Genomic DNA, 20,879 nt, shown 5'->3' on the forward strand with positions numbered 1-20,879 from the left:
CACAAAGTGAAACACACTTTGCTCTGGTTTAGTTTCAAAGCGGGGAAAAATCAGCACACAAAAGGTCAACGGCAGCAAAGCAGGCACGAAACACAACGATCAAATAATCCTCCACAATGGCCAAACCCACAGGCTGCTATTTATAGCAGCCTCACTAATTACCACAGCCCCACCCAACCACAGGTGGCCTCATTTTCTTTGATAATAATCTCTCAGTTGTTGTTGCCTATGCATCATTCTCCGCATGCGTGGCTGTATCATTAACTCTTGTTCTGAATCCAAGGAGGAGCTAGATAATTGATCTCCTTCTGAGCTGTCTGCCACACTCTCCTCCTCCCTGTCACTCATGTCTTCTTGGTCAGAGGAGCCTTCATCAGCAGATTCCACCGGGGGGCAAAACAGGCCTACAGCATGTGGATGTCTCCCCCACATCCACAGTCCTTGGGGCAGGAGCTGGGCCAGAGCTAACCACAACAGAGGTGATATCAGTTTTAGATGAAACATTTAAATTACAGCATCCATATGCTTTGATGGTGTAACCACAATCACCCCTCACCCTTTTGACAAAAGTTAATGTAACAGAACAAAACAGATTACACATGGTTGTGAATACAAGTTTGGGCTTATTGAAACATTGAATTACTGTTTCCATTCTGAGAGGGATTCCATTTTTCATTTTAAAAAACAAAATATTTTTTATTTGTTTATAAACTTTAAAAAAATATATAAAATAAAATACAAACAAATAAAACATTATATAAAATGAAATAAAACAAAACATTTATACATACATTTATTCCTTTTAGGTTATTCTATGGTACATACAGTATATTGACTGTTATTTTACGCTTATTTACTATTTTTATCTATTGGGAAAAATGGGATTCCATTTTTCATTTTCCTTCCCCACTTAAATGTTCTCTGAAGCCAGTAGAGATAAGCAGATGTAAAGTAATCCTACAGCTCTTTTGTTTTTCACTGCTACATTCTGCCATTTGTTCCCTCGGTGCATTTGCAGTTTTCTTTGAGAAATATATGGAGAATTCTTTTTAAAAAAAATTCTTTTCTGCCCTTTCCTGCTTTTTGTAGGGACAGCAGCACAAGAGGCTGGCTGGGATGGAGAGAAAAAATATTGCGGTTCATGAGCCTGAATAATTAAAAAAGCAGCTCTTATGTTGACTTCCATTACAATTTGGTCTGTAGGGTTGCAAGAATATCACATGCCTTAAGCAGAAGGTCACAGGAATGTGGTCTCCCATAGTTAATTCTTAGCACTGTAATAATGAAGTTTTGCTTCCCAGAATAAAGACAGATTCCATAAACCTACCCAATCAAAAAATAAAGCATGAATTCCTCCTTCTGCTGCTCCCCCTCCTCCTCCTATGTGATGAAGGAAGCCACAGAGTCACTTAAAAGTGAGATGGGCAGCATATACATTTCATAAACAAAGATAGAAGAAAGGAAATAAATTTCAAAACACAAAAACCTTACCGCCAACCCTTGAGTGGTTTCTATTTCCTTTGCATCAGAAAACAGAGCTGGGTCGGAAGCACTGTTTTATTTTTTAAAACCAACTTTGGCTTGTCACTCCTTTTTACATTTTTATTTCTCATTGACTCCCAAAACGTTTAGTAATGCAGCAGTAGCAAATGAACAGTTGGCGCTACTTCTCTCTATGGCTGAAGGGCCTTCCTAGAGAAGCTCTTTTCCCCTCAACCAAATCTTGCAGTCCTCTTCCGTCACCTGCCAGCCCAAATTAACAGAATAAAAGAGTTGGAAGGGACCTTCTAGTCCAGGGATCCCCAACTCCTGGGCTGCAGCCTATTAGGAATTGGGCCGTGTGAGTGGCTGGATGACTTTACTAGTACCTTCTGCCTAGGTTTGAGACAGGGTCACAAGCTCAAGATAATGAAGACAACTCTATAGTCAAAGCAAGACTAGAACTCAGTCTCCTAACTTCTAATCCAGTGCCTTAACTATTGGACCAAATGACTATCTTCTGCCTAGGTTTGAGACAGGGCAACAAGCTCAAGATAATGAAGACAGCTCTATAGTCAAAGCAAGATTAGAACTCAGTCTCCTGACTTCTAATCCAGTGCCTCAACTATTGGACCAAACCAACTCTTACAAGCAGCAGTAAGAGATGCCAATCTTGAGTTATCTGAATGCTTCCCTAGTTCTTGATATGCTAATCCTTGAATCTAGTAGTTACTCTAGCTATGACTTGGCAACCTGTTTTAGTACAAGCCCTGTAGCTCCAAACTACTTCCCAGGTTTTGCCTTTTCTACACTTTAATCTCTTTCATATAGAGACAAGTTCAAGGCCACCCTAAGATTTTTGTAGCCCTCTGAGAAAAATAACAAGATGAAGCCAACATAATCTACGCAAACCATAATGGCACCAAGATGATGACATTTGCACAGTACTTTCATCTGGATGCCTGACACAAATGCAAAAGTTGTGATGTTTACACTATGCACATTTTTCTGCACATTCTTCACTTCCTTCCCTGGCCTTCCACTCATTTAATGGATGGTGGCTTTTCCTAATTCTGTGTACAGAGGCAAAGGAATCAGGAGGTCAATTCTTACATCAATACTGATAATAATAATAATAATAATAATAATAATAATAATAATAATAATAATTTATTAGATTTATATGCCGCCCCTCTCCGAAGACTCGGGGTGGCTCACAACATAACAGCAATACAATATAAATACAAATCTAATGTTAAAAACTTTAAACAACTAATTTAAAATACATTGTTATAAAAACTTATCTGTTATACAATCATACACACTCAGTCTGACTGAACATGAACATAATAAAGGTCAGTGAAAAAAGGAGTGGGGGGAGATTAATTCCCCCCATGCCTGGCGGCAAAGGTGAGTCTTCAACATTTTATGGATGGCAAGAAGGGTAGGGGCAGTTTGAATCTCTGGGGGAAGTTGATTCCAGAGGGCCGGGGCCGTCACAGAGAAGGCTCTTCCCTGGGTCCCGCCAGATGTCATTGTTTTGTCAACGGGACCCGGAGAAGTTCAACTCTGTGGGACCTAATCAGCTGCTGGGATTTGTGGTCCCGGAGGTATTCTGGTCCGATGCCATGTAGGGCTTTATAGGTCATTACCAACACTTTGAATTGTGAGCAGAAATTGATCGGCAGCCAGTGCAAACCGCGGAGTGTTGATGAAACATGGGCATATCTGGGAAAGCCCATGATAGCTCTCACGATCACATTCTGCACAATCACTTTTCAAAAGTAGCCCCAAGTAGAGAGCGTTGCAATAGTCGAACCTCGAGGTGATGAGCGCATGAGCGACTGTGAATAGGAAATTATCCAGTGCCGCACTTATGGGGCAGTAAAATGTGTGAACTTCAACCCTTAGAATGCCTTGTTAGGATAATGCTGGCTGGGGAATTCTGGGAATTGAAGCCCACACATCTTAAAGTTGGCAAATTGAAAAACACTGAGTTAGAGGGTGAAAGCCAAGCTGTCTACCAAATGGCCTCTTTGACTACACTTAATCCAGAATGCAGTTGTGCGAACTGTTGTGGGTGTGTCTAGGTACACCCACATCACACCAAAACTCTGTAAGCTGCACTGGCTACCAATCGGGACCGTTTTACAGGACCGTCTCCTGTCTCATAATTCCCAGCGACTGATTAAGGCCCACAGGGTTGGCCTTCTCCAGGTCCGGTCAGTCAAACAATTTCGACTAGTGGGGCCACGTGGGAAGGCTTAAGACCTGCTTTCATGGGCAGGAAACTCTAAAAGGAAAAAATGAACTATAAAACTTGGGAACCACTTGAGTCTGTGACGGAGGATACTAAAAAGAGTAAGGGGAAGATCATTTAGTCTTTTTATAGCAGAAGAGAAGACATTCATTCACCCTTAGTAATTCCCAACCCTTCTGCCAATTCACTTCTGGTCACACCTCTTTTTCAAGTGTGCCTTCAGCATTAGGACTAGCAGTGGTCATCCAGATTTTGGGAACCCCAAAGAAAGTCTAGTTAAATTTGATGTGCACTCTGAGCTAATCAAAAATTGTATATTTCTGTTTTAGCAGTATGTTTAACTATATTACATATGGAAAATCTAGCCTGTATAGCCCTTCTTAAAAAGAAACTCAAACCTGGAAACTTTTTGTTTACTATAACGATAGTAAAAATTACTATAACTCTACCTATTTGAATTTGCTAAACAAATAAAATCACAGGGGTATTAGAAAATAAGATTTTATACCTACCTACCTACCTACCTACCTACCTACCTACATACATACATACATACATACATACATACATATATTGTTGTGTATTGATGCTGTATTTTTTTATTCGTGTATGTTTTTATTCTAAGAAGCAGAAAAATAAAAACATTATTCCCCCTCCCCCGCAAAAAATCACAGGACATTAAGAAGAAGACAAAACAAGTCAACAACCATGATTAAAACAAGAGAGAACTTAGTTTGGTCTAAAAATTTATGAGGTTCTTCTTGTCTTATATAGTACTTCACTAGGTTGTTATATGGATAAAAGTCTGGACCTTTAAAAGAGGAGCAATAAAAATGCGATGAAATCCCGAAAACAGAACAGAAAAAGAGAACGTAGCATCCGTTGATGTATTTTGTCTTTCACATTTTAAAAAACTTTGCCCTCAGCTCTATTATTTTCCTCGCCTGCAGTCTCAATTAACACTGGCAAGCAAAGCAAACCTCCGCCTAGCAGAGCCATTGCTTTGGACGGCTGGTCTCTGGTTAATTTTTCTGATGGAGATTCCCAGTGATCGCATCCTAGATCTATCTCCCGGGCGATCCTTTCCCTCAACGGAACAGAATCCAGATCGAAAGCGCCTGTTTCGTTCACTTGACTTCGAATCACGGCGATTGCAATGGCGCTAACCGGCCAGCAGGAGGCGACAGGAGGCCGGCGAGGCAGCCCCGCGGAGAGAAGCGGGGACAGCGATGAACAGAAGGGGCGAGCAAAGACGGCAACGGAGGCGAGGCTGATCTCCTGCTAAAGGGGAAGCGCGGAAGAAGAGCGCGGTCTTTGCACCGGCCCAGTCGGCGTCGTCAACTCCCAGCCCCCTTCTGCGGACACCGCTTCCTACCCTTCCCTTTGGCAGCTCTCAAGGCGCCCCCTGGCTCCTTGCGCCCACCGGCTCCATGGCTGCTTCGGCTTCGCGGACCTTGCTCACCGTCGGGACGCTTCTGGTGCTCCTCGTTGCCTTGCTCCACTCTGCCTCCCCAGGTAACAGTCTGCGAGTCGCTTTCTCGACGGCGGGCCCGCGGGCGCCCTTATGGGGAGGGAGGGAACTTTTGAGCCCCCTGGGATAGTTTGCAGAAAGGGTTGGAACCACTCTCTCTCTCTCTCCCTCTCTCTCTCTCTTTCTCTGAGTCTCTGTCTCTGTCTCTCTCTGTCTCTCTGTGTGTGTGTATGTCTATCTGTCTCTGTCTCTCTCTGGTGTCTCTGTCTCTTTCTTCCTCTGTCTCTGTTTTTCTTTCTCTCTGCCTGTCTCTCTGTCTCTCACTGTCTCTCTATGTATCTCTGTCTCTGTATCTCTCTCTCTTTCTCTGTCACTCTCTCTGTGTCTCTCCCTCTGTCTGTTTCTCTCTCTGTCTCTGTCTCTCTGTGTCTCTGTCACTTTCTCTGTCTCTCTCTCTCTCTCTTGTCTCTCTGACTCTTTCTCCCTATGTCTCTGTTTCTCTCTGTCTCTCTGTCTTTCACTGTCTCACTGTCTCTGTCTCTCTCTTGTCTCTCTGTCTCTGTCTCTCTCTTGTCTCTCTCTCTCTTTCTCTGTCTCTGTCTCCCTCTTTTGTCTCTGTCTCTCTCTCTCTCTCTCTCTCTCTCTCTATCTCTCTATCTTTGTCTGTCTCTCTATCTCTGTCTCTCTCTCTCTGTCTCTCTCTGTCTCTCTCTGTCTCTCTCTCTGTCTCTGTCTCTGTCTCTCTCTGTCTGTCTCTCTCTCTCTGTCTCTCTCTGTCTCTCTCTCTCTGTCTCTCTATCTCTCTCTCTATCTCTATCTCTATCTTTGTCTGTCTCTCTATCTGTCTCTCTCTCTCTGTCTCTCTCTGTCTCTCTCTGTCTCTCTCTGTCTGTCTCTCTCTCTGTCTCTCGCTATGTGTGTGTCTCTCCCCCCCCCTTAAATTCCTCAACATGGCACCCCAGGATGTGTGGGACTATAGTTCCAATGCTCCCCCAGCTGTTTATGTTGGCCAAGGAAGATGGGAGTTTTAACTCTGTGTATCTGGAGGGCCACACTCAAGAAAGTCACAACACCAGCCACTACGTCCACCATAGGAATGCCTGGCGTGAGAAATGTGGCAATTCCCTATTCTTATCGCCCTCTCTTGCCCCCGCATAGCTCTGATCCCCACCTGCTTTGAGGGGGTCTGTCAGCCAATTGGACTTCCTAGTGGGAAAAAATTTCTGCTAGCCTGGACTTTTTTTTTCATCCCATAGAATGAACATGCAAAAGTGATTGCCTTCTGTTTTTTTCCTTTTAAAAAGGGATTGATAGAGAATGGCTCTCCACAAAAGTTTGGGGTTTTTGAAAAAAGAAAACCTCCTAGGAATCCAATGGAGCAAATGTTTATTTATGTATCACAGCTTAATACACACAGACACACACAAACATACAGAGACACACAAGACACATATACACACACATAGTGTATATACAATGCACACACATTCTCACTTTTCCAAAGCTCAGATCTCCACCTCTGTAATCCTTCCACGTCTGTTTGGGTCGTGCAGTCCCAAACAGGGATGAGAAACCTGAACCAATTGTTCCTAAGTGTAAAGCAAACACAAAATACAAAGTCTTCCAAAGAACTCAGGGGAAAGCTTCTGAGCTGTTTACAATGTGAAGATTGCAATTCAGGGATAGCATTCCTCACGGAATGCTGCAGGGTAGATTTGCAGGGACCATGCGTAGTCTAACTCCAGAACAGAAATGGTTAGTGATTGGAAATCAGATTTTGGAGGAAAATAATAATAATGAAACAGTGAGGGGGGAACTTGCCACGCATGCTGTTGGAGAGGATTCCCAGGGTCTGGATTGCTTCCCCCTGCTCAGAATGTTCCTCATATCATTTTTTAAAAAAATAAAAGTACATATCATTGGTCTATGTCATTGGAAAAAATTGCCTAGAATTTGTAAAGATACTTCAAAGTTTTATTGGAAGGGTAACCAGAAAGAAAGAAAAAAACCTTTTATCATACTTGGTGGATGTACAAAAGAGCTAGAAAAGTTTTGGCTTCAGTTACAGACATTAATTCAGAAGATTTTTTTTAAAGAGGTATATACAGCTGAAACTAGAGGCTTTTCTTTGGGGATTGATTGATAAACCAGTTGAGGAAAAGTCAAGGAGCTTCATTTTTATATGTGATTCCTGAAACAAGAGGATTATAAGCACGAAGGAGATAAGGTTTAATACTACCCAAGATGGAGAGATGGATGGTGAAGATGATGGAACTTGCTGGTATGGCCAGATTGACAACTTGGATCAGAGAAAACACATTATCTAAGTTTAGTGCTGACTGGAAACCCCTAAAGACTCGTGGTTTTGACATATGGTTTTAATGACTAGAAAAACGATTGTAGAAAAAGTCATCTTGCAACCATGAGTAAGAAGTTAATTTATAACTGTTGTAAAGGAAATCAAAAGGCTATTTTTCCTTCCTTCCATCCTTCCTTCCTTCCTTTCTCCCTCCCTCCCTCCCTCCCAAAAAGACTGTCTTTTTCTTTATTTTCCTCTCTTTTTTCTCTATTCTTGCTCGTTCCCCCCCCCCCCCAATAACCTATGTATAAAAAAAGAATGTTCCCTGCCTCATTTTTTTCCTTTTTTCTTTTATTTTTAGTCCTTTTGATCTATGGTGGGGGGGGGGGGAAGTATGTACAGGGCAGAATTAGTAAGTAGCAGTATATGCCCATACAAGTTGAGCTGGGTGTAAAGTACAGGAATTCCTAGTGCATATTTGCCCACAGGGCCAGTTGTTCCTTGCCACGATATGAATACGATGATAGGATTGTTCAGGTAGGGGCTAAATCCTAAGCAAGACAAGAGTGCTTAGAAGCAAATCCCTTCAGAATCAAGGCAACGTCAGCTTGAGAAAATGCAGTAAGTTCATGATGTCAGGTTGGGAAAGTTGAAACAAAAACAAATGGGCTTTGCTGAGAGGTTTCTCCTCTCCCAGGTTTTGAATATCAGCTATTTCATGGTGTTGTTTAAAAACGCACTGTGCATCAGGCATAAATTACGTCAATTATAATTGTGGTTGTTTCCAGCAAGATACCTTAGATCAGTGTTTCCCAACCTTGGCAACTTGAAGATATCTGGACTTCAACTCCCAGAATTCCCCAGGCAGCATTCTGGGAGTTGAAGTCCAGATATCTTCAAGTTGCCAAGGTTGGGAAACACTGCCTTAGATCAGTGATGGCGAACCTTTTTTTCCTCAGGTGCCAAAAGAGCATTTGTGTGCGCTGTTGTGCATGCACGAGTGCCCACACTCATAATTCAATGCCTGGGGAGGGCAAAAACAGCTTCCTGTACCCCCTGCAGGCCCTGTGGAGACCGGAAATGGCCTGTTTCCCAACTTCTGGTGGGTCCAGTAGGCTCGTGTTTCACCCTCCCCAGGCTCCAAAGACTTGCCTGGAATCAAGGGAGGGTAAAAATACCCTCCCCCATTCTCCCGGGAGGCTCTCTGGAAGCCAAAAACACCCTCCCTGAGCCTCTGTGAGAGCCAAAAATCAGCTGGCCAGCACATTGGACCTGAGCTAGGCAATGGCTCACGTGCCAGCGTGCCACCTTGCCATAAGTTCGCCATCACTGCCTTAGATCATTGATGGCTAACCATTTCTAGAGGGACTGTCCAAAGTTCATACAGACCCCCCATAATACAATGCGCACAGCTCCTCTGCACACACACATCCTCTGTGCATACGCAGAGGATGGATATGTAGAGGGGCCACACCATCCCCCCATATGCACATGTACCCCCCTGTATGCACACCCCACACCCCCTACATGTGTGGCAGAGACCTGATGACCAGCTGGCCCACGGAAAGTGCGGGTGCATGCGCAGTGGAGCTGAAGTAGGGCAGTGGCTGATGTGCCCACAGAGAGGGTGCTGTGTGCCACCTGTGGCATGCCTTGCCATAGGTTCGCCATCACGGCCTTAGGTCATCAAGGTAGGTGTGTCTACTCCGGAAGAGTTTCCCCTGCATTTTTTCCAGTTTTTCTCTTTCTTTTGGGAAAAGCAAAGACAAAACATTGCAGGTCAGTGGCTTCCAGGGAGTGGTTGTTGGAACAGCCTAACATACTGTAATATGGAATGTCCTCTCCAGAGACTTTATAGTTAAAGCACCTGCAACTCACTCAGAGGCCGTTTATTGGTTCTTTCAGCATATACGGCAGTGATGGCAAACCTTTTTTTGGTTCATGTGCCAAAAGGGAGGGAGTATGGGGGGAGTATGGGGGGATCCACACCCATAATTCCATACATTCCCCCCTCTTCGTGCATGTGATCCATGCTCTCTGCACATGGTGTCACACCCTTTTTTCACTTTTTTCGCTCTCCCTAGGCCTCAGGGCCTTTCTAGGAGCCTGGAAAGGGCAAAAATGGCCTTTCTCCCCCCGGAGGCCCTCCAGAGGCAGAAAATGGCCCAGTTGGAGTGGAAGGCTGGTTTTTTTGCTCTCCCCAAACTCCAGAGCCTTTTTAGGAGCCCAGGGATGGTGAAAACGGCCTTCTCCACCCCTGCTGAGATCGTCTGGAGGCCGGAAACAGCCCATTTGCCAACTTCCGGTTGGACCAACTTGAAACGGGCCATTTCTGGCTTCCAGAGGGCCTCTGTGGAGTGGGAAAGGCTGTTTTCACCCTCCTCAGGCCCCTAGAAAGGCTCTGAAGCCTGGTGGAGAGCAAAAATTGGGACTTCCGGTCCGACAGGAAGTCGGCAAATGTGCTAGGAACAGTCCCATGGCCTACTCACTCTTTCCAAAGGACTATGCCCACATCTCACCCTCTCTATCTCATCGACCACTTGCAAATTAGATGGTTCAAGCATAGCTTTAGATACTCCACTCTGGAAGTAACTCCCTCCCCTCCTCCCACCTCTGGATGTTGCCCATAGTCAATGGGTACACCAATATACCTGGGAGAGGTGACAAAAAATGTGCTGAGCTCTGTATTAGTAAATTTGCAGCTTCGGTTGCTTCTGTCAGTTTCCTGTGGAGCTACACCCTTTCATCTGATTCTTGACCGGTCTTTATAGATATGCCGGACTATTATCTCATCGTTTGCAGTTAGCATGGCTAAGCATCGTTCCCAATATGAGATTAAGGAATGCATCTCTGGAAGATAGCTGCTGAGGAAAGCTGCGGTGGACCAGCGTTCCACAACTTTGGGCAATTTTAAGATGGCAAGGAAAGTTCCAACTGAACAGTGTGGATTTCAGCTCCCAAATTCCCCAGGCAGTGTGGGAATTCTGAGAGCATGTAAGTCCATAGATCAGTGTTTCCCAACCTTGGCAACTTGAAAATATCTGGACTTCAACTCCCAAAATTCCCCAGCCAGCATTTGCTGGCTGGGGAATTCTGGGAGTTGAAGTCCAAATATCTTCAAGTTGCCAAGGTTGGGAAACACTGCCATAGATCTTAAAGTTACCTAGGTTGCTTTTGCAGGAGGCAGCTGGACTTTCTTGCTTTCTCTTTTGAAAACGTTTCGCTTCTCATCCAAAAAGCTTCTTCAGCTCTGAGTGGATAGTGGGGAATAGAAGGATTTATATTCCTTGCAGATAGCTGGTAATCTGAACACCTTTTGAATGATGTGTGTGTGTGTGTGTGTGTATGTGTGATTAGGAATGGATTTCCAGAGGAAAAATTTCAGACTACAGGAACCATGATCCTTAGGACACGGATCAATCTCCAAGTGCTTCAGCGACACTCTAAAATTATGCAAATGGCCAACTGTCTGCAAGGAATATAAATCTTTCCATTCCCCACTATTCTGTCAGAACTGAGGAAGCTTCTTGGATGAGAAGCAAAACATCTTCAAAGAGAAAAGAAAGTCCACTCCTCTCCTGAAAGAGCACCTTTGGGACAACCATGACCTGGATGACTGAGAATCTCTGCAGATTCTTACCTAGGTTGAGAAGCATCCCTTATTAAATATCTGTCCTTGATTTGCTTGAAGGAAATGATAATGAATGAAATACAGGCAAGACTCAACTTACAACTGGTCGCTTAGAGACTGTTCAAAGTTACGACAAACACCTGCCCCCCTCCAAATAAAAGTATTTATAAGCCCAGATTCAAAGTTCTGTTGGACACTTTGCCGGTTGTATGATTACATTTTATGTGCTTAGCATCTGACCTGCATGTATGGCCACTGATGGGATCCTGTGGTCATGTAACCATGATTTACAACGCATTTTCCAAAAACCCAGCGTTTACAAAAGGGGATCACTTAACAGCTACTACATTCACTTAACAACCGCTGCAAAAACATCACAAAATTGGGCTTGGCTATGTAATGATCCATTTAGTGACAGTCACAGCTTATGACCATAGTTGCAGTTGTGGTTGTAATTCGAGAACTACCTGTAGTTTTGAAAAAGGGATTAAATCCTTGGCCACTTTTTCTTTAAAAATTTTTTTTTATTTCTTTCTTTACAAAAAATGTGAAAGTTTCGCCAACTATCGTAATGAAACATTCCTGTAATGAATAATTGCCCTATTAAAATTTATGAATGAAATAAATTTCAGGGGGAAAAAAATACAGCATAGTTTGGATGGTGCAGGCCATGGCAAAAGGTTCCAAATGACATGTGAGGGAAAAGATAATTTTCTAATAACATTCCTTTCATAGCAGTTTCTATAACTATTACAATTATTATTGTTGTTGCAATTACTGTTTCTAAAAAAAGGAAAAATAAAACTCCTTTATTGGAAATTATTGAAATGTCCTTTTATTTGATTGCCCATCCAAGTGGCAACCCCAATCCAGTCTTTCTCAAACTTTGTGCCACTTTAAGAGGCGTGGGATTTTGTGATTGAAAAATCTTAAATGTTATCTTAAATGTCCATGGGAATTCTCAATTATCAAGGTCATGCTTGTCCCAAAGGTGCTTTTTCAAGAGGCACCTGGGCCTTTTTGTGCTTCTCATCCAGAATTGGAAAAGCTTTTTGATTGAGAAATGAAATTTCTTCAAACCAGAAAGTTCAGTTGCCTCTTGAAAAAGATTGGGATACTTATTTTATTTATTTATTTATTTGTTTGTTTTGTGCAATATACAATGAGGGGTTTAGTGGATATATATCTATATACACATAGTAAAATACATGATGATGGTTATAGAGGAGATACTCATAGTAAAATATATCTATGAAAGAATAGAAAAGAAGGTATAGTAGTAGAACATATCAATGAAAGAATAGAAGAAGAGATATAGGAATAGAAGAAAGGGAAAGGAGATATAGGAGAGCAATAGGACAGGGGACGGAAGGCACTCTACTGCACTTGCACTCGCCCCTTACTGACCTCTTAGGAATGTGGATAGGTCAACCGTAGATAATCTAAGGGTAAAGTGTTGGGGGTTTGGGGATGACACTATGGAGTCCGGTAATGAGTTCCACGCTTCGACAACTCGGTTACTGAAGTCATATTTTTTACAGTCAAGCTTGGAGCAGTTAATATTAAGTTTAAATCTGTTGTGTGCTCTTAAAAGTTCTAAGTTCTAAGTGTGGAAAAACACTACCCTGGCCTATCTTGTTTGACCTTGGAGAGCTAAGGAGGATCAGGAAATCCAAGAACCATACACCATACTGAGAAAAATCAGGGAAAAGCAATATAAAATGACTCTGAATCCTGTCCACCCTTATTAGAGGCCAAATTCCGTGGCACAGAGCTAGTGGCCACAAGGGTGCAGTACGGGATAGGTAGAGAGTTATGGATTCGCTCTTGGTCACCTCTGTGTCTTTTACGCTGCTTGTTTGAAAAAATGACTAAGCTCAGAAAAAGAGGACGAAATGAGAAGAAGCTCCTGCAAGAGAGTGACTTTGATATTGGCTCTCGGCAACTGGCTGGACTAGTACTTGCAATTTTCTTGACAAGATTTTGGAAATAGTTTACTCTTGCGTCCTTTCTAAGGCTGAGAGAGAGTGACTAAGTCCAGGTCATCCAGCTGTTTTTGTGCTTAAGGTGGGACTAGAACTCATAGTCTCTTGGTTTCTAGCCTGCTGTTTAGCTTGGTTATTCAGGTGATATTACATAATTATATGATCTTTCATCCTTGTGCTCTTTTCAAGACTTTAAGAAGGCAAATCCTAGCAAAACCTGTTAAATTTAACAAACTTCCCTATGAAAAATTATACAGTAAAGTTATCAGAAAAGGTCCCCTTCTGAAGTGACTTAATTCAAGGATCTTCCAAATCTGCCTAAAATAGAGCAGCATTTCTTTCAACCAGAATGAGTCTTACTTCTGAAGCTTCACTAGAATTTGGAAGGGTATATGGCTGGATGATCTTTGAATAAGAACCATTCAAGAGCTTGAAGATGGGAACAAGAGAAGAGATTTTTTGATTGAAACATTTAACGACTAATTTTAGTGAATGGGTTTACTAAGGCTTTGTGAAAAGGGAAGGAAAACAACAGTAGTTTTGGATAGGTCTGCTAAACAAAGTTGTTACTGAAGTCAGGAGCAGAATATTGAAAGGGTCTTAAAAGTTACATTGGATTCTTCTTTTTTTAAAAGTTTTTTTTATTAAATTTTCAAAAATAATTCAACTCACAGTTTGTTCTATTTTACAGATCATAAACCATCTTTGTTAGTGCGTTTCAGTATTTTTTTAACCTTTTACATTCAGTAGTGTACATTATACATTATACATTCTTTATCTAATATTTATTACTTTTCCTAAATGATAGGTAAAGATATTTACAAGGTATCTGTTGTTTGTTTCAGTTGTACTGTTACTTCATATTATATTATTTCTATATTCTCTTTTGAATCCATTCATGCCATTTGTGCCATGTTCATTTTGATTCATTGATTTTATTTCCCTTAATTGAGTTAGTAATTTCTTCCATTTCCACACATGTATATATTTTATCTATTATTAAATTTTCTGTTGGGATCTGATCATTCTTCCACAATTGTGCTATTGCTATTCTAAAAGTTACATTGGATTCTTATTATGGAAAATGGATTTTTTTTCTGCTTCTGCTACGATTTACTTTATTTCTATACTCCATTCATGTCCTATATTGGCAGTTTCCATGATTGTGGAGTTTATTGACTATAAAATAGAGCAAAACAAAGAATCCTTTAACCCGCTTTAGATTCATCTTTTTCCAGCTTTAAATATTGTTCCGAAATTGCAATGCTTCTTGACTGTAATGTACAGCCTTTTTCTATATTTTCATGCTTTAAAAAAAAGAAAGGAGAGAAAGAAGTAATGCCACTGTCCTTTGTCCAACTACGTTATGGTTTTTTCATTAACTGTACAGCACGTAAAAGCCTTGGCATCAAAGCTGGGCAATTGGAGAAGCTATTTCAAATTTAGAAATAATTTAGGTTTTTAAAAGAGATAAATATTTTCAGATTTTATTTTGATTATCCAGCCATACATCAGCCTGCCCCATCTGATCTTCCAGGGAAGGTATTTATGATCCCCATCAGCTAAAGAATTCTTAGTGGGAGAAAGGAGTGGATTGGTCTTTGGCCCCATTGTGTAGAACAGTGTTTCCCAACCTTGGCAACTTGAAGATATTTGGACTTCAACTCCCAGAATTCCCCAGCCAGCGAATGGTGGCTGGGGACTTCTGGGAATTGAAGTCCAGATATCTTCAAGTTGCCAAGGTTGGGAAACACTGATTTATTGAATACCTAATAGGCTTTTTTATTGCCCTTCCTTCTCTAGTACCTTAGTATGATCCTTAATTACTTTTAAAATAGGAAATAATTAAATACTGTAGTATGTTTTCACCCGTAAATGATTTAATCATTTTAATCATTATCTAGATCTGAACTTTTATAGCAATTAAAGAAAATTGAGCTACTTGTCTAATCTGTTAACATACTGAACCTTCAGTTCAGCAGCATACAAATTGAACAAACAAAGAAACAAACAAACAAATTTTATATAGTGAAAAATGGCCCAACGGGCCTACAGACATCCGGAGGCTTTAGTGCAGTGTTTCCCAACCTTGGCAACTTGAAGATATCTGGACTTCAACTCCCAGAATTCCCCAGCCAGTCGCTGGCTGGGGAATTCTGGGAGTTGAAGTCCAAATATCTTCAAGTTGCCAAGGTTGGGAAACACTGGTGTAGAACACTCAACCCCTGCTCATTTCCCAGGCGAGCCAGCCTCTACTGGCCTTCTGGAAAGGCCTTGCTTGGCCCTTACAAATGAGTACACAGCTATGAGCCTGGTTAACACCATTGGCAAACAAAGAGGCAAATAAATATACCGAGTATTAACTAATTAATTAATTAATTAGATTTTTATGCTGCCCTATTCCTCAGACTCAGGGCGGCTCACAACAAAAGTGAATACATAACATATAGAAATCTAAAATTAAAACGTACTAAAAACCCAATTTCTTAGAAAAGTTAATCACTCACATTCATTCAACTTACATTTTTAAAAGATAAAAATGTTTTTTTTAATAATTTGCCTGTTTTGATATTTTATATGGACTTTGACAAAGAACGATGTTCCCTACAAAAGTTGCATCTGCTGATTTATTGGTTGCGTTTACTGTTAAAAATACAATTAAGAAGGATGTTAGATTTCTTCCTCCAGTACATGTTAAAGCTTGATTATGTGTTCCTTGACATTTTTTCTGAGAGAATGTTGGCAGGAACCAGTGGAAAATTCAACTTGTACGGTAGTAATGGAGTGGAAAACCTTTCTATAAACATGAATCTTTCTTAGGTGGGCAAAAAAATGTCTTCTTGCAGCACAAAGTCAAAGAATATTTTGCAATCAGGTCTTATCTTCGTAACCCAACATGGTCGTGTGGCTTCTGCAAAATCTGAAATGGAGCATCTTTGATGGATAAAATGCTCTGACATTAGTTTGCCCTTGTTTTGAGTTCTGAAATTAGACTTTTGTTCATTAATTGTTTTGGGTGATGTCTTAGGGACAACTGGCCCATGCAAAACCATGTATATTAAGAAATATACATGGTTTGAATGCAAAATAATACAGAATAAATGTTGCCAACAAAGCATGTGTTGCTAGAGGTGAAATTTTGTGCTGTTTAAAGTTGCAGACAGGGTGGAAATGGGTTGTCACTGATTTATGAATGGATTCATACTTGATTTACACAAGTCTGTGATTACCTACTAAGAAGGCCACAGGCCCTGTCACTTCCTTTATTAATACGGTGGATCACATAATCAGCAAGATGTTTGGATTGGATTTTCCATTTTTGTCCATCTATTGAGTTGTTCTTAAGGATCTGGGAGAGGCAGATGTTGCTTAATAATATTAAATGTATCATCACAGCTTGTAAGCCCTTCCAAGTAAAGCTGCCTATTGTAATTGATTGATGGTGGATTTGTTAGTGCTGATAGTGTTCAAGTGGTGCTCCAGAAGTTTTGGAATTGCATCTAAGGTGCCAATTATTATTTTGCCACAGTCATTCTATTTCTATTTGTAATTGTTTATAGTTTATGATTCCGTGCCCTTCTCCCCAGTTTTTTGTATTCTCTTCTGCCGTCTCCAGGTTCCGCAATGCATACACTCCAGACTTTTCTTTATCAACAATAGAAACATAGAAGATTGACGGCAGAAAAAGACCACATGCTCCATCAAGGCTGCCCTTATACTACTTCCTGCATTTTATCTTAGGATGGATATATGTTTATCCCAGGCATGTTTAAATTCAGTTACTGTGGATTTACCAACCATGTCTGCTGGAAGTTTGTTCCAAGCATCTAATACTCTTTCAATAAAATAATATTTTCTCATGTTGCTTCTGATCTTTCCCCCAACTAACCTCAGATTGTGTCCCCTTGTTCTTGTGTTCACTTTCCTATTAAAACACTTCCCTCCTGAACCTTATTTAACCCTTTAACATATTTAAATGTTTCGATCATGTTCAATGTCCCAATTGCTACTGTAAGTTTGAGGTGTTGTGTAGCAGAAGCTTTTCTATTTGAATTCAAAAGTCCCAAAGCATGTAGGTTCTTCATTTTCTCTTATTTAATCTATTCTGTGGTCCCCAAGTAATTGCTTGCAAGCAAATGTATTTGCAGGCATTTCTTGCAGAAAATCCCAGTGCATCATTGTTGCTACTTTGTCATGCTGTTGTTTGTAGTCAATTTGCAGTGATCTTCTTGCAGCAGCTAACTATTGTAGATTCTTCAACATTATTATTTTCAGCTTCGTTGCTGTGTCTTACTGTCTTCTCAATCCTGGCTTTCTATGCATTTGTTCTTAAGATTTAGTTTTGTGCAGTCATAATTAGTCCCTCTTTTTCTTTCTCCAGCCATCCTGCTCTTAGCTAGTGCCAGGTATTGTTATCTACTTTTCCTGCTAGTTTTTATACATGTAACTGACTATGTAACACTTCATTTTTCCATATCCTTTCTATTCATCATTTGCTCTTTTTTATAGACTCGCTTGGTTTCTTTGGTATTCAGTAAAACTTCATTTTCTTAATAATCTTCATACTTTATGCCACTAAGGGGGGGGGGGGGGGTAAAACAAAATGTAGACCTGTAATAAAGGGTGGGAAGATCAGAAGGGACATACAGTGGTCCTTCTATGGCAGTGATGGCGAACCTATGGCATGGGTGCCACAGGTGGCATGTGGAGCCATATCTGCTGGCATGCAAGCCGTTGCCCTAGCTCAGCTCCAATGTGCATGTGTGTGCTGGCCAGCTGATTTTTGGCTTGCACAGAGGCTCTGGGAGGGGTTTTTTTGCTACCAGAGAGCCTCTGGGGAATGGAGGAGGGCATTGATACCCTCCACCAGCTCCAGGGAAGCCTTTGGAGCCTGGGGAGAGCAAAACACGAGCCTATTGGGGCCACCAGAAGTTTGGAAATAGGCCATTTCTGGCCTCCAAAAGGGCCTCCTAGGGGCGAGGGAAGCTGTTTTTGCCCTCTCCAGGCATTGAATTATGGGTGTGGGCCCTTGTGCAAGTGTGATAGGTGATAAAAATCACCTTACCTGCTACACCTAATTGACTCTGTATTTCTATGAAAATTCACCTTTTTCACATATAGCCTTCAGTGCTATAACCTCTGAGATGCATATAGGACTTGCCTGTGAACTTGAAACTTACCCAGGAAGAGAAGATACCATTCCATAAAGAAGGTCCACAGGCATAGGAAATACTATGTCCCTTCTGGCTCTGAGGATAAAATCATAAAAAGATCTCATTCTTAGAGAATGGCTGATAATATATATTTCTTTGCATGATATGTCATTGGTGATTTGCAGTAGGGTCAATGTGAACGGTGATGTTGGATCTCTAGCAGCTGTCATGAACTGTTCTACACCTGTGGGATACCTGTATGAAGGTTTTCATAAGCAGTTTCCCTCCAGCATTTGGTTTTAGCTACCAGTTTCCAAAATAAAAGTTTCCAACATTCTTCAAGGGAAGACTTGAGAGTTATAAACCTATGTATTTTTTTTTTAGTTTACAAGATTAGTCTGCTTCTTAAAACAGATGATCTCATCTATTCTTGGGGAATTATTCTGTGTAGGCCTGTTCCACTGTACTCACTGTATTTAAGCAGTTGCATTAATATTGTAAGATATTCTACATCACTTCTTATCTTTTATTTTATTTTATTTTGTCCAATACACAATGAGATTTTTAGTGGGTATACACACACACACACACAGAGTAAAATACATGATGAAAGTTATAGAAAAGAAGATATAGGAATAGAACATATAAATGAAAGAATAGAAGAAGAGATATAGGAATAGAAGAAAGGCATAGGAGATATAGGAGAGCAATAGGACAGGGGACGGAAGCCACTTTAGTGCACTTGTACTCGCACCTTACTGACCTCTTAGGAATCTTAGATAATCTAAAGGTAAAGTGTTGGGGGTTTGGGGATGACACTATGGAGTCCGATAATGAGTTCCACACTTCGACAATTTGGTTATTGAAGTCATATTTTTTACAGTCAAGTTTGGAGCGGTTAATATTAAGTTTAAATCTGTTGTGTGTTCTTGTGTTGTTGTGGTTGAAGCTGAAGTAGTCGCCGACAGGCAGGACGTTGCAGCATATGATCTTGTGGGCAATACTTAGATCTTGTTTAAGGTGTCTTAGTTCTAGGCTTTCTAAGCCCAGGATTGAAAGTCTAGTCCTATCTTTTACCACAGGCCTTCCTTCTGTTTTGTTTCTCACATCTAATATTTCTGCTTTTGAAAATGTGGTGGTCTCTGTGAGTCAAAAACTATTGGAAGGTGGTTAGGTTGACTTTCTAATTTGCTAGATCTGCAGTTTTTCTGAGAACTGGTTGATCTGAGAATCCATTGGATGAGATCCTTGAGCTGGCAGACCTTTGAATATAATGACTAAATTGCTGTGGTATGGCTATTGAGAGATTTAGATTTTTAAGGAAGAAGGTATAATTGCTCTTTTCAAGAAAACAAACCTTTGGGAGAAACAGATGTACAAGTGTGGTTTATAAATAAAAGCTGGAATAAATCCCTTTTCTGTATTCAATAAGAGATATTTTTGACCTAGAATACCCTCAATACATTAACAGTTTATAGCATCACCCTGCAATTACAATGGCAATGTAAACGGTGTCTGCTTTAGGCTCAGTAGTGGATGGATGGTGCTAGACATCGATAGACATCAATAGCCTTTGATTCCTAAGTGATCCAGTGATATGTCTGCTAAGTGACTTTAAATTACTCTGGGTTGATCCATTTCTACTGTCCTACAATTGTTGTGAGCCGCCCCGAGTCTTCGGAGAGGGGCGGCATACAAATCTAATAAATTGAATTGTTCTCATATTGGCACATGTTTACTTAAGTGTACATGACACTGCATATAGGGGGTTTTGTTCATGACATTTCAGTTCTAATTCATTCTCTTTCCTTCTCTTCCAACCTATCCTTTTATTAATACTGTGGTGATTTGCTCTGAAGCCAGTACAGGATAGGGGAAACATTGAAAGTCAAGTCAAGTAATTCAGGTTCAAATCCCTGTTTGGTCATGAAGGCAAGAACTTAACTTAACCCAAGTCATTTTATAGTTATACGGACCTCCAAACCTTGGTGCATAACAAGAACTTTCTAGGTTTGCTTTGCTCCTATTGTATATTTCATTACTTAGTGTAATTTTGTGATATATAATGAATTGGTAATGGAATGAAATTCAGTTTGTTTCTGAAGTGGAACAGAAATGGTACACTGTCCCCATTACCAGGTTTAACAGTTTTCAAATGCTTTTTTGAATATTTTATTCTATTCTATTCTATTCTTCAGGTGCAGTGCAAAACAGGTGACATTCTACCCTCCTCCTCACATTTAACACCTGTCTTTTGAGACAGCTGTTTTACTAATGATAGGGTTGCCTTTGTGTTATGACATTTTTAAATTTAAAAAAAATATTCTCCATCATAAACCCATACATATATCACAACACATGTATCTTCAATGAATAACAGTATACTTATAGTCTCTTACATATAAAATAGTAAAAAATCCTAAATCTCAAATATTCATTCTATCTAAAGAAGAAAAGCTGTATCTAATTTTATCTTAAGAAACAATCGTCTAAGCAGTTTTCTTCATTTTTCAATTCTAGTGCTCTATTTTTTAACTCTTCAATTCCATTTCAAATCTATTTTTAATTTAATTTTAAAACATGTGTTATATATCTAACTAA

The 20,879-nt window shown here is 40.6% G+C and overlaps 1 protein-coding gene across 1 annotated transcript in view; it reads left to right on the plus strand.

The window, feature by feature from the left end:
* Positions 1-4,948: 4,948 nt before the first annotated feature.
* The window catches only part of FNDC1 (fibronectin type III domain containing 1), an 89,162-nt gene continuing 73,231 nt past the window's right edge, over positions 4,949-20,879 (plus strand). Inside the window, exon 1 of the mRNA XM_070733770.1 lies at positions 4,949-5,254. Coding sequence (XP_070589871.1) covers positions 5,170-5,254 — 85 coding nt within the window. The 5' untranslated portion in view covers positions 4,949-5,169. The remainder of the gene's footprint in view (positions 5,255-20,879) is intronic.

Source organism: Erythrolamprus reginae, chromosome 1 (genome assembly GCF_031021105.1).
Source record: "Erythrolamprus reginae isolate rEryReg1 chromosome 1, rEryReg1.hap1, whole genome shotgun sequence".
Classification (NCBI taxonomy): domain Eukaryota; kingdom Metazoa; phylum Chordata; class Lepidosauria; order Squamata; family Dipsadidae; genus Erythrolamprus; species Erythrolamprus reginae.